The sequence below is a fragment of the Ostrinia nubilalis genome, chromosome 6, assembly GCF_963855985.1.
Source record: "Ostrinia nubilalis chromosome 6, ilOstNubi1.1, whole genome shotgun sequence".
In the NCBI taxonomy this organism is placed as follows: Eukaryota; Metazoa; Arthropoda; class Insecta; order Lepidoptera; family Crambidae; genus Ostrinia; species Ostrinia nubilalis.
Genome location: NC_087093.1, coordinates 1499132 through 1513904, shown reverse-complemented (window position 1 = coordinate 1513904; position 14773 = coordinate 1499132). Strand labels below are relative to the sequence as shown.

Sequence of the window (14773 nt, the reverse complement as noted above, 5' to 3'; positions counted from 1 at the left end):
TGCGAAAATATAATGCTTAAAAATCTAACAGCAATCGCTTAGGTACTTATAAATATTTCGGATAAACGAATGTAGAAAGTTCTAACAAAGGTAAACGTCTTAAGTTTTCGGAATGCACATCAGATAGGAAATAAGAAAGTGTAACTCTATACTACAGCAATAAATAGGTACAACAATTTTTTAAATAAGTATGTAAAAATTACTACTAAAAAGTTTTATAAAACTTTTTGCAAAATCTGAGAGATTATTAAATTGGCAGAAAAAACAGTATTTGCGGCATGGAATCTGGTTATTCCGACAATAATTTATTGGATTAGAGGAACCCTCCCGCCAAATGTTCCACGCTGCTGTCTATTACTATGCACTCGGTCATAATTATCGCCTTCTGTGTGTAAAAATGATAGAAGATGTGGTGTTGCCTGTACATATTGATGATAGTTTTGGAGCACAAGATTGAACCTTCTTTCGATTAAAATGCAAAAAAATGCTGACCGTAAGATAAACGAACAACAGTACGGCTAGCATGAAAAACTTTCGAGTTCGAATTGTTTGCGTACTCGAATCGCCATCAAAAGATAGTACGAAAACTACAACAGCGCCCTTGTGAACGTATCGTAAAGTGAAGTGAAAAGGTTGAACGAAACTTTTTTGAGAATCAAAATTGTTACGTTATCGTTTAATTCGAAGGTTGAGTATTTTAATTTTTTCGAATACGCAAACGATTAAGACGAAAGTTGTTCATGCTAGAGGTACAGACAGCGGGTGGTATTCGCTTACGTACGGACTCTCTCCGTAGTAACGGAGTCCTAAAAACAACAAGGTCTTAGTAGGCAAGCGTTTCTTAACCTATCGACCGTGAGCATTATGAGGGTCCGCAACCTTCTATGGACTATTTTAACAATCGTAGGTAAATGCCACCAAAAGTAGCAGTAAATTTCGATTATGAGGAAATTTATTGCTGCTTTTTATTAAACGGGACTATTCCCACCTCTCGTTCCCACCACTGCAACTCCTGTGTAGCCAGGATCTACAGCTTGACCGCCGTAAAACCCCAACCAATGAAGGTCAAGTTTGTCCCGGGGGAAAGTTAAACTGTCATTGGACCCGCAACTAAATTAATCGGAATAACATAGGAGGAGTTCGAAATTAAGGTTCGACTGCTTTTTATTATGAGGGTCCTTAAAATTGTGCTTGATTTCTTAAGGGGTCCGTGGACAAAAAAGGTTCAGATACGCTATAGTAGGTCAACCTTAGGCCTCCAGACAGGCCCTAAGCGTCACTACGAGCCCTAAGCAGCCACAAATCAAGCTGATCCCATCGGCGCGCACGTCGCGCCGCCGATCAGCAGTCCCATTAATATACTGTAATCCCCATTATCTACTGGTTCATGGGGTAGGACAACAAGAACAGCCTTTCAATTTGACTACTTATTGACGGAAAAAGTGGTAGAGATAAATAATATAATTGTTTCATTTTTTTTATGGTTTTCTGGTTCATCATAAAGTGAATAACAAAAACGATAGGTTACCAGTAGAGTCCTTTACTTTTTAATTAGAATTATTTAGTCGTACTAATTAGCTGTTCCTCAAAAATTATTAGACCCACAATAATATTTAATTTCTTGTAATTATTTCTATTTTTCTACTACTACAATTTAAATAAAATTAAGAATAAACGTTTACCCGTAGCGTAGCTTAAAAGCTGAGAGAGACCGGCGTTACTAGATTTTTTTGAGTAAGAACCGATCTTTAGTTAATATTTTGTTTTTTGTACTCGATGTGCTTTCCGTTTTGTTCGCGCTGTGTCCGTGGCTCAAACATTACCGATTGCCGGCTTAATTGCGTGTATTGTAATTCCACATACAATGTGCCGGGAGAGACTGTTAAATGTGTGTGGGGTTATTAATGGATAAATATCGATGATTCGATTGTCTGGGGGCTTAGTAGCCAGGATGAGTAATTCCAGGATTCTAATCCCGGTCAGGACAATCTCTTGGACGATTTAAATAAGCTTGCATCTAGACTAGATATTTTGTGAGATTAATACGGTGAAAACAAATAAAGTCCTGACTTCAAAACCATAATGTTGTGGTTTGGCAATTAGGTAATTTACATCTACTCATCATCATACAACTTATGTATGTTTATGACTCTACATTTGCTCCCAGCTGGATATAAAACTGCAATTGCAGTTGGTTTTTAGTCCTTTACGTAAACTATCTATGATTCAATAACCAAAGTGAGGATGAAATATTCGCGGATTTACTAGAGCTGATAGTCCAGGCGAGACCTCTCTGATTAGGAATTTTGATACGAAACAGCAATTGCACTTGATGTTGTAGGTAGTTCCCAACTATCTATCATTCAAAAACCAAAAAGTGAGCGTAAAATATCCCAGATTTACCACAGCTGATCGTCCAGCCGAGACCTCTCTGGGTAGGAATTTTGATCATATCGACTTTAAAAATGGCACTTCGCGATAAAAATGCGAACCAACGGCAGCTCGGTGGAAGAATTTATACAGCCCGGAGGAATTCGCTGCATGATTTTACACGTGGATTCTTTAAAGTCCTATCCCACAAGCTTTGGAAGGTAGTTAATTAAATTGGCAGTGAGGCATGAGGGTAGTTGTGGTTTTGAATATCGTGTTATGTTTTAACATGAATTGATCAACTCTACGGTGAGTGGTTAGAAAAAAAAGAGAATTCGGAATGCAGGAGATTTGCTGAATTTCTTCATAGTGAGAAAATCTTCCCTTCTCTTTAAAATATGTATAATCATGCACTGCCGTGATTTTTTCTCGATTCGGGTTTTCAAAGGTTGACTATGAAATAATGCCCGATAGTGTAACATTCCAAAGCTTGTTTTTCGAGCAGTACATCTGCTTAATAACTCAATAACGCGCGAGATTAGCGGCTACATTTTGAAATATTCGACCAAACGATTCGATTTTCTATTGTTACAATGTATTTACGTTGTTAGCCGTCTGTTAGAAAATTCGGAAATGCATTATAAAATCGTTTGGCGAATATTCCACGCATCGTTTAACAATTCAAACAGAGCCGGGCTGGAGACATTTTTGCTGGAGTTTCGGTGAGATGCTGCCGGCTTGCTACGAGTGTGTTTGAGATGCAAGTTGCGGGATTTAGCGTTTAAATTGTATATTTTTATTTAAGCAAACAATAAATTCACTTGCCCATACAAAATTTGTAACAGCTTACTGTCATATTAATTACTAGCGGCCGCCCGCGACTTCGTACGCGTGGATCCCGTTTTACCCTCTTCATCTATCTTACGCGGTTTAGATTTTTTCATACAAATGTTTTTTCCCGCTAACTCCCGTTCCCGTGGGAATTTTGCAACATCCTATTGTAACTAAGCTTTACGTTTACTAAGGTACCTGCATGCCAAATTTCAAGTGTCTAACTTAAGCGGTTTAGATTTTTCACACAAAAGGATTTTCCCGCTAATTCCCGTTCCCGTGGGAATTCCTAGTATACTATAACCTGCCCATGAGTATGAAGAATAATTGTACCAAGTTTCGTTAAAATTGGTAGTTTTTGTTTCTATAAGGAACATACAGACAGACAAAAATTTTACTGATTGCATTTTTGGCATCAGTATCGATCACTAATCACCCCCTGATAGTTATTTTGAAAATATATTTCATGTACAGTATTGACCTCTCTACAGATTTATTATAGGTAAGTATAGAAGACAAAGAAAGGAGTGGTTTCATTATTAATTCCGTGCTATAAAATATCCTTGCATAAATACACTACGTCATATAGGCCCAAACTTTGCAATACCTAAACTATTTAAAACAATATTAAGCAGAATCACATTCGTTCTATTCGGTACGGATTTTTACATACTGTAGGAGTGTGTATGTATTGTATTCTTAAAGAATTAAATTTTTTGCGCATGGAATGTGCCATAAAGATTTTCTATGATAGCCCGAAATGTAAAAGGTGGTACATATGTATAAAGACATTATATGATACCCCAAAATGTGAAAAGCCGTAGGCACAACCTTTTCGGTGCTAAGGCGAAGCGCTTAATTTCCATATTATTTACATTCTTTTCTCATATCAGCTTACGAATTGGACCGACTCTGTCGCGAAAAGTTTTATGTAATAGTAGCTATTTTCTTATTTCAGAGGAACGTCGGCCGGGCGGGACTCCGTCGCACGGAATATCCAATGAACCCCGCTAATTCCGGAAATGCCGGCGTGTTCTGTCAAAACTATTCAAAAAGGTACGTGACGTAGAAAAATATGATGGTGAAAGCATAAATGTTTGGTAAATGACATAAGGTTGTGCATGAGCAGTGAAGATAAAATATCTGATGATGATAGGCACTACAAAGGTATAGATAACCCAAACAATCAGCTTTTTCTTTCAATTCAACAGGACCTCACTCAGCATAATCCACAACCAACTGTAGCGCAAGTCATGGCGCCTGTATTCAATAGACCCCTGTTGAAAGTGGAAGAACTACGAGTTTACGAGTATAAATAATGTGAGAAAACTGACATAGTCATCCTACGAGAAGATGGCATCAAATATGAACATCTTGAGCGCGGCCACGCCGATCCGCCGGTCATCGGGCGCCGCCGCCGCCGGCGCCGGCTGGCTCTCTCACTAGCTGACCTGCTGTACTACTCTATACTATAAGTAGGTTATGTATAATCTCACCTGAGAGTCATCCTGTGAGAAAATGGCATCAAACGCGAACATCTTGGGCGCGGCCACGCCGACCCGCCGGTCTTCTGGCGCCGCCGCCGCCGCCGGTTGGTTCTCGCACAGGCTGACTTGCTTCTTGCGCTTGTCCAGCGAGAAGGTCTGCGAGCCGCTCGTGAACGGACCCTCGCCAGGCGCGCCCACTCGGAGCATCACTTTGACCTGGAACAAAAGAGATTGTCACTTAGTATACTTAAGTTAAATTACTTGCGCGATGCCAACAGCAAGAGCGCCCGCGGAAGACCAGCTTCTTTACATACTCGTAAGGGCCTGTCAAGATAAATGCTGAGCGGGGAGCCTATTGACGCAATGGCTATGTAATTGTTCTTTTGTTTTTATTTATTTTTTATTTTCGTTGTGTAGTTGTTGTTGTTTAATATTGTTATCTATCTATCTATCTACTTGCTTTTGCTTGCGTTGGTTACAGAAAAATTTCATCTATCACGCGTTTCCCGTTTCAAAAACAAATTATTATCCCTAAAGCATGATAATGAGTTTCATATCGCCCTCATGGACAATGGTTTCCCCATACAAACTAAACACCTCATGACCCAATTAAGGGATTATTTTGGAGATAAAAATCTTTATGATGTGATCTGTCTCTCTTTTCTTCGAATTGATCTTGTACCTTCAAATTTGATACATTTTCTACCTAATTTTGCATGGGATCCTTACTTCCAAAATCAAAAGAAGAGGCAAGTTTTGTAGAACATAATTACGTAAATGTCGGCTCCCATAGTTAGTTTCAAATTAATTACACCTGCGCTGTGCTGAATGTGTAAGCGTACAGTCAACAAGATAAGTCGCTGTAAGTCCCTCGATTTACGATGTCATTCACTTCAGAGTCTGAGATTACTTTGAAATCTGGGCGTTTGATTGTTTTGTATTATGTTCTAGCCTAGTAAATCTTTAGAGTTTAAGCTTGTATAACACGGGTGTATTTAAAAAGTATAAATTATACGCAACATATCAATAAAATGTTGGTATTCACCAATAAGATGCTGTTTAAGTAGGCGTTGTCTATACTTACGAGCAAAAGTATGGAATCACCCCTTTGTGTTCCGAGCGGTCTTAAGAAGTGAATGACTAGGTATGTATTGTATGTATCTATGGTATCAATTTAAAGTTTATAATATCACCTTTAAAATGGTACCATTTTTATTGATCTTCTCTTAGTAATTTAGTTCTTATGATCGCTCGGAATAAATAGGGTGATTCCATATTTTTGCTCGCGAGTGTAGTTATTGTTTGTTGCTATGCACCGCCCCTATAAAATCTACTATACTTTGTTATCTCTAAATTCAACCTTTTTCATGAAGCGACCCCCCTAGTATGAAAAAATAACTTGCGACCCCCCGACCGCTCGCTTTTTTTTCATGCATTTTATAATGTTACAAAGATGTTGTAGGAATCGAATATTAAATCCATACAACATTATGCATTTGCATAATTAGATTTCGGATAAATCTTTCTTTATAACTTTAGTGATTATTTTTACTGAGGTAGTTTTTACGACCTCTCGCGACCCCCCTATAAACGGTTGAAAAACACTGCTCTAAAGCATAAAGAACATTATCTACATTAATCCTCTTCTCTAACAAAATTCGTGCGTTCAGAAACTTCAGAAATTTACTACTTTTACTGTAAAAACAAGCCGTGTGAAACATATGGTCTGCAACGGTGCTTCAGGGCATATACGTTTTGAAAAGCTTGTGTAAGTCAATCAATTTCCAGCGTGTGCTGTAATTAACACGTTCGCATGTAGCGCACGTGTTTTCGTTACGCATATTGTCTGTCTATACAGTATACAGACAATGTCTGTCTACGTATACAGTGTATACAGTCGGACGTGGGCGGCTTTGTTAATTGCACTGAGAAATTCCATTACACAATTAGGTAATTATGTGTTCTTGGTGATACGTGAAGTGCGCTGTGCTTTGAATATTCATGCTCTCAGCTTGTGTTCGCGCGTTTTCAGATGCATTAGATTATTGTATGACGTGAAGATGTGCCCGCTAATCTAACAACTTGTAATATTAGTAGGGGTAATGTAAGTTAGTGAACCAGTTACGACGTAACACGTAACTGTTACGTGCTGACATATTAACAGTTACAGAAAATTACTAATGCTGAGTTGCACCACCTAACCGTAAAGCTACCACTTTAAGAAATGTTATCGTATGGAGTTTAGCAGATTTTTGATGTTTATTAAAGTTAAAATAAGACGGTGCAACCCAGCTTAAGATTTTGATAAGTAAAATAGGTAAGTAAAAGGTAAATTCTCAATTCTATACTCCTTAAGTTACCTAATTGAAAAAGTCAACACACGAGAGAAAAGCTTTCGTACTTGTATTAAGGTTTTTCAAATGAAAATTGTGATGCTTTCTACAAGATAAATATAATTAATTCAAATAATCGAGTATCAGTGGTGTCGTTGCGTATTGTTGCATTAACACATCAATCGTTAACCCCTCGGCCGACAGGTTTATCGGCAATTCTATACCACTAAGGGGGCTGTCAAAAATGCTTTCAAAATTCAATTAGGGCTGGATTTGAGTGCAATGGAGCGCTTGATTCGCGAGCTGAGCGGGATGAGCGCTAAGCCGTCTGACGCTGGCGGACGACAATCGTCAATGGGTAACTTTATGATCTGACTAAACTAGACCGTTTGTGAACTGATAATCGGGTTGACAGTGCTCGTTTATTGTTGCGGTCGCAGTTGCATTTGTGGTTATAAACGATAGGTCACATTGACTATGCACTTGAGTTTAAATAGTTCATTATTATTCAAGATGTTTTATAATATCTCAATATCAAAGTGTTTGTTTATTTAATCGGGAATTGCGTTTTTCATGCGTCAGATAAAAATTCACTTGCTCGGCCTTAGAAAGAATCTTCCTTTGAATATAATACAAAATGACTGTAACTGAAACTCCCTAATTAAAATTTTATTATTTAAAGTAGTTATTGGATAACTTTAGTTTAATATTAATTTCAAAACCAAGAGCAGATCCTGTCGCATCAAGGCTTAAATATTTAAGGGGCAGGTGTTATGCAAATTGTTTCTGTAAATATTAATTGCGCCGTTTGATTAATGTCAGTTACTTGTCGTGAATCTCCGGAGGGATATTTAGAAGATGAGGATGACATTTTAAGCTAAATGTCGCGCTAGAATTATAGTTTGACGTCACCTGTCTCATGATTGCTTTGCTAGATTCCTTCATAGATAAAAGGAATTTTTAGAGGGATATTTGACGTTTTTGAGATTTTAGCTATCTCGCGTACTGGAAAACGCAGCGTGAGACGTCCAACCACAAGGTGGACCGACGACCTGATAAAAATAGCAGGAAGGCGCTAGATGCAGGCCGCTACCAACCGTGCGATGTGGAAGTCATTGGGGGAGGCCTATGTTCAGCAGTGGACGTCCTGTGGCTGAAATGATGATGGTGATGATGAACTATATCGCGTAGGTATCAAGCTGAACAATGTGGCATCTTAAATGTTTGTAATAAGTTTTATTTTGAAAAAGGTATTGTTTGTAAGTAATGATTTAAAAAGCTTTTTTGTACTCAAATATGAATGCTCCTTCTATTATCTTAAGTATATCAAAATTATCAGAATTGCAGCGTCCAATCACAAAATATAACAGAAGACAAACTCCATACTAAACGCGCTCGAGCCACGCACACATAGACACCGCTCTAGCAAGACTGTCTTGGAAGAATGCGAGCGCGACGTGGCGCGACAGACGTTCGCCACACGTTCGCTGTGGTTCGCTTGAGTCACGCGCCGGTCAACCGCCTGTGATATTATTTTGTTTTGCGAAATTGACGAAAATGAGTGAACAGAAAAAGTCGTATTATAATTATTCGGTATTTGGTTGCTTAAACTCATCATTAAATACCGAATTTTCATTTTTTAAATTACTAGTTGATTCGGGGAGGTAAGTAAGTTATTTATTTGAATTTCAATTGAAATTGAAAGCCAACTCAATTTAGGAATATCGAATTGTTTTAGAGAGGTTTTAGGAATTATTGGATAACAAGCTTTTGCCCGCGGCTTCACCCGCGTGAAATTTAGTTTGTCACAGATCGTCATAAATTATAGCCTATATGTTATTCAGGGTTATAAACGATAATACTGTAAAGTTACATCAAAATCCGTTCAGTAGTTTTTGCGTGAAAGAGCAACAAACATCCAGACATCCAAACTTTCGCATTTATAATATTAGTTGGATAATAGTGTCAACCACTCAACTAAATACTACTTCCTTCTCGTGTATTTGTTTGCAAACTATTACTATAATAACGTACTAAATATAAATAAGTAACATATACGTGGATATCTGTTATTGTCTTTCTTGCATAGTAGGTATTAAGAGTAACATTTTTCTATCATAACGAAATAAACGCAACACATGACAAGACAACCCTAGCGCGACGGCCGAGCGTGCGAGCGAGAGAGGTATGCAAAGCGAGGTACATACATGAGTTTACCTTCTGTTATATTTTGTGGTCCAATCTTATGCCATTAAGTAATTCTTAACCCTTCCATCGCCACTGCAAAACCATGACTGACTGAACTCGAATAGAATCAAAACAAATCTCCTCCCCAGATTAGCTAGCATTAGTGATGTGCCATTGTTATGAATCGCTGTGCAGCCGGCCGTGATGAGTCGTGCTGATACCGCAAGCTGGCTTGAGTGGCTCAAAGTTACAATTTTTTTTTTTTCTCTTTATTTGGGACAACAAACAGTTACATTGAGGGCTTATGTACTAAATCTTAATAATTTGAAAATTTTGTAACAATGCAACCAGCACCATTGTCCACAGATAGGATCTAAAGTAGTAAATTGCAGAGCTTCGACAAAATTAAACTATTACTTAATGTGTAAATGATGTTAGGGTTGCGGCAAAGTTTTACAGTACAGTAAAAATTCGGCAAGCTACAAAATGCAAAAGAAAAAAACGATTATTGCAACCAATGAAAAACTAAGTACATAGCTTATACATAATATTATAGTTTGGTAATGACAATGACAATGATACCTACATAGTGTAGATTTTCTCCACAACATTAGAATCTTAAGTTTTGGAGAACAAAGATATTTATGTCGCTGAGGTGACACTATTCCTCTTTCACAAAGTAGGTATACTTAAAAATAAGTCGTCGCGTCTGATAAGCCTAATTGTCACGATAAGAACCTTTGTATACCAACATGCAGCAATAAAGAATTTAATTTTGAAAAGAAAATCTCTTGGCATGCATGCATCTCCTCACCTGAATGAAAGAGATGAGCGCAGGGCCAAAAGTAAATTAACCGATATTTGTATCAGTACAGTAGGAACAGAAGGTTTCAACATACCTACAATACCTACTGGACCTTTAGCTTCAAATTTCAAATTCAGTCGTGTTTATTTTTCAAACTGACCCTCCCTTCATCAGAGGCAGACGGCCGGCGAGCCGGGCATTTGTCGGCAAAGCGATTGTAGCTGCCCAGTGGAGCGGACGCGAGTTGATGGGCAAAGCCGAAAATCCTGACTGACGCGCCGAAGATCCTGGGCACGGGCGGTGCGGCCCACTGTGTACATAGCAAAGCGCCGGTTGCCTTTGGAAGACGGTCGAGCGTTTGTGACCTTCGTCGTACACAAGACTACGTAGATTTCGATGCCCGAAGATGTCGAAGATTTGCGTAGATAGTCTCTATGCAATTACCGCAACACAAATTCAAATAGGTTCGTACTTAGGCACGCGTCGCCGACATTTTGTTCAATAATCAGTGATTATTAATCACCGATCGCTTTGAGATCAAAATCGGCAAACCTTAATAATGTGGGCTTCTTTAATCTAACAAAATTATTCCACGGGATACTTTAACCCGTGTTTTTAACTTAAATAACACGAGTCACGTCAGTCAACTACAGCGTATCATAAAACCTGCAAAGCTTTAATTCAAAGTCGATCAAAACCAATATCCCACCGGCCTCTTCGACACCGCCGGTTTATGTTTACGTTCGTCCCACATTTTACGCGATGTTTACGCGATATTTACGCGCTGGCAAACAAGGTGTTGTGACGAGTGGGCCTCCCTGATAAAACGACAGCGTCAGTGCCGATCAATTTTCTATGGGAATATTTTACATCGTAAGGCTGGGGTTTTGTGAAAGCGAGGAGGTGGACAAATATGCCAAAATCATTTCTACACGCCACGTTTGTGTTTGAAATAACCAAAAATTGTGCTGTATTTATTTATATGATGGGAGTACTTAGGATCATAAGCTAGGCTAAAGTTTCTTTAAAAAGCATTTAGTTATTTGGTCCAGTTTCATCTTATTTTTTTATTGCTAAAGGCCGAATTTTGCGAAAGTGATGTGGTTTGTTGAATAGATATTATTATGTCAAAAACATTTCTTTTGTGTCTTGGTTCTCAGTATATGGATTAGAATCTTTACCACTTAAACTTAAACACTTTAACAATAAATAATTTTGAATTTGAATTTGAATTATGAGTGAGCGCTAAGGTGAGAAATATGTCAGGATATTTATCCTATTTATTTATTTTTATTTTATTAGGAAAACCAACAGCAATACAAATACAAATAATGAGACCTAAAATTATGTATCTGCTTAGCCATTTATATAGAAGTAAATAAGTTGTTTTAAGACTCAGTGTGTTACATAGGCCGGAAGACGTAGCATAGCATGGGCAGGCTCCACACTGATGGACCGACGATCTGGTGAAGTTCGCGGGATGAGCCTTGATGCGGGCAGCGCAGGACCCGTCCTCATGGAAATCCTTTGGAGGCCTTTGTCCGGCAGTGGACGTCATTTGGCTAAAATAAACGATGTCACATGATATAAGATTTTAAACTTTCGCGTTCCATTTCATAATGTAACTCATTAATAAACGTCGCGTTAAGACTCGTGTCTTACTATTTTAATTGATGTCACATGATGTTCAAAGAAATTTTCCGCTGCTTTGAAGCCCCAGCTCTACTTTTCCCTGACTGATTGGCGGGCCCTGGCCTTCCGATAAGGTGTGCCCGCTCGTGAAAAGTGTTTGTCGTTTATGCGCACAGGCAGCTTGACAAGCGATTTGTAAGCGCGTTTCTTTTACGATCCTCTTGTTGAAGATTTGAAAACGATATTTGTTATTTTTGAGGCCCAAATTCTAAAGGTGAGTGTTGACTAAATCATTTATACAGGGTGTCCCAGAATGGGTGAATAAAACTGCTAGGGGATGTACTCGTAGCTCTACTAATGTACTATCCCTAAAAAATATGAAAAAAAAAATTGAGTTCGGATTTTATTTAAATAAAGTGCTCTAAACTCGAAATCTAGTCATTATTTTCAAAAGTTTGTTTACAGATAAACGAAGCGATCATGTACAATTAATATTGGTAAGAAAAAAGTACAAATAAACTCCAAACGCAGCAATTATAGCCAGATACTTAGGCAAAGATGATTTATTTTCACTTTTTCAAAATTCTTTGTTTCCTTATGCGCTTTATTTTTTTTTTCATATTTTTAGGGATAGTACATTAGTAGAGCTACCTCCCCTAGCAGTTTGATTAACCCATTCTGGGACACCCTGTATGTAATGTATCGTTCTTAGGAATGGTAGAATATAGGTAAAATATAAGACGTTTGGTTCGTGAAAAGATGAAACTGACACTGACACTACAACATTTTTATAGAGCGGCTCGTTGTTCTGTTACAAGTTAAATAAATTGTCTAGTCTATACTCACCTTAGGATTGCAAATACATAAGTGATTTTAACGCCATGGTTAGTTTAAGAGAATTAAAATGTTATTTGTAAAATTCAATTAAAAGGAACAGCCTCTTGAGATAATTTTCCAACAAATTTTCCATTTATGCATTTCCTTATTACAAACTATAATATTTGAACCTCTAGCATTAATATTGCGTTGATACCCATTAACTTACATATTTTATTTTATCTTAACCAAGATTTGTTTCATAATTTGCAGTTAAGTACCAACGTCCAACACCCACATATTTATTCACGTTCTTTCAGACATCGCAATGCGTGTCAGTAGGGCAGAACCTCCCTTCCAATTTGCCACCAATCGAAGGCCCTATTTATAACCAGGGCCCGTTCTTTCATCGCGCAGCTCTTACAAGGAAATCAGCTCAACGCACAGCGTTTTACTGCGCCGTTCAATTTTACGCAAGAATTGAGCAGTCAAGAAGTTTGATAAGTTAAGAAGAGAAGAAAGAATTCCTTAAAACTCATGTATTTATCTTCATTTAGCTTTCCATGGGGGTATTGGGCTCTATGATTTTTAATTTCATTTTTGTTTAATTGATTTGTAGAGATGGACGGGTTTGTAGAGATCCGAATTCTTTAGTGGAGTCGAGTACGAATTTATTTATTTTATTTATTTATTAATGCAAAACACTTGTAAGCTTACAGAGCAGGTCCAAAGCGCTTACAAGCTTAAAAATAAAATAAACATATCATACACTTAGGTCACAAATAAAATACATGCAGTTTATAAATTAAATGGCCCGTAATGTTCTAATTTTAAGTACATAATGGATGCAATAAAATATTGAGTATGGAACATTAAATAATTTAAAGAAACACTGAACAAGAGAAAAAAAAAATGTCAGTGGTCAAATACATGTCAGAAATATAATAAGTCACTTTAAAAAACAGAACAATAAAATTAAATGTCAATGGTCAAAATACATGTCAGAGAAATACTACTGAGTCAATTTTAAATAGAACAATACAAATAAATGTCAATGGTCAAATACATGTTAAGAAATACAATTAAAGTCAATTTTAAACAGAACAATAAAATATACAAATGTCAATGGTTAAATAAGTCAGAAAGTGTCATTTAAGAGAAGACAGAATTGGCGAAACACAATTCCAATCTGGTCAGCAAAAATGTCGATGTCGGTGTGCTGAGCGAGCAAGTCCCCAACGAGGCGCAGAGCGCGGGCGGTGGGCGCGTGCGCGGCGCGCTGCGTGCGCGTTTCGGGGCGCGCTAGCAGGCGCGGCGGGCGGCGCGGCGCAGTTTGCACTCCCGAGGCGTCCCGAGGTTCCTTGGAACCAGTAGACATAGCCTCTCCAAGACAGATGGACTCTCAATAACATTCCTTATAATTAGGAGATAATGCTTTAGGAGGAGTATAAGTCGCCTATATTTGAGAGACTCCATATCGACCATTGCACATACGAACATCGACGGATACAGGTATGGGTAGTACCCGTATCGCTTTTTATATAACCAGCGCGCAAACTTACGCTGTATTTTTTCCACTAAGAGAACATATTTGTTCTCGTAGGGGTCCCATACTACCGCACCATACTCCAGTTTACTGCGGACGTATGCATTAAATAAAACTTTTGCCACTGAGAGGTTGTCAAACTGTGCCGCTGTTCTCATTACGAAACCCAGCATACTACTCGCTTTTTTACAGGTCGCTAATACGTGGGAATGAAAGTCCAATTTTTCGTCAATAATTAAGCCTAGGTCTCGAATGTTATCAACTCTTACCAGTGGCACGTCAGATAGTCTATACGTTGCGCATATTGGTCTCCGCTTACGCGAACAAGTAATAACTTTACACTTGTCATTATTAAGTGGGAGATGGTTTTCCTGGCTCCATTTGTACACAAAGTCAATATCATTCTGCAGCGATTGGGTATCGTTAGGATCGGCTATACTTAGACTCAACTTGAGATCATCGGCGAACATAAGACACCTGGCTATACGGACTTTTCCCGGCAAGTCATTGACGAATACCAAGAATAGCGTAGGTCCCAGAGTGCTTCCCTGACTAACACCGGATCTTGTATAGTACTCCGTAGACTCGTAACCGTCAATCCTAACATACTGGCAACGGTCACCTAGGTAACTTGCCATCAGCTGGAGTAACTTCGGCGTGAATCCCAGTATTGCCAATTTCTGCAGCAGAATATCGTTGTCCACCAAATCAAACGCCTTGCGGAAATCGAAATAGGCCACGTCCACCTGCCGACCCACATCCATCT

General features: G+C 38.3%; 1 protein-coding gene across 1 annotated transcript in view; it reads right to left on the bottom strand.

Annotated features, from left to right (window-relative positions):
* Positions 1-14773, bottom strand: part of LOC135072782 (kinesin-like protein CG14535) — an 86308-nt gene that overhangs the window by 13050 nt on the left and 58485 nt on the right. The window contains exon 2 of the mRNA XM_063966819.1: positions 4698-4904. Within this exon, the coding sequence (XP_063822889.1) occupies positions 4698-4895 (198 nt within the window). The 5' untranslated portion in view covers positions 4896-4904. The remainder of the gene's footprint in view (positions 1-4697; positions 4905-14773) is intronic.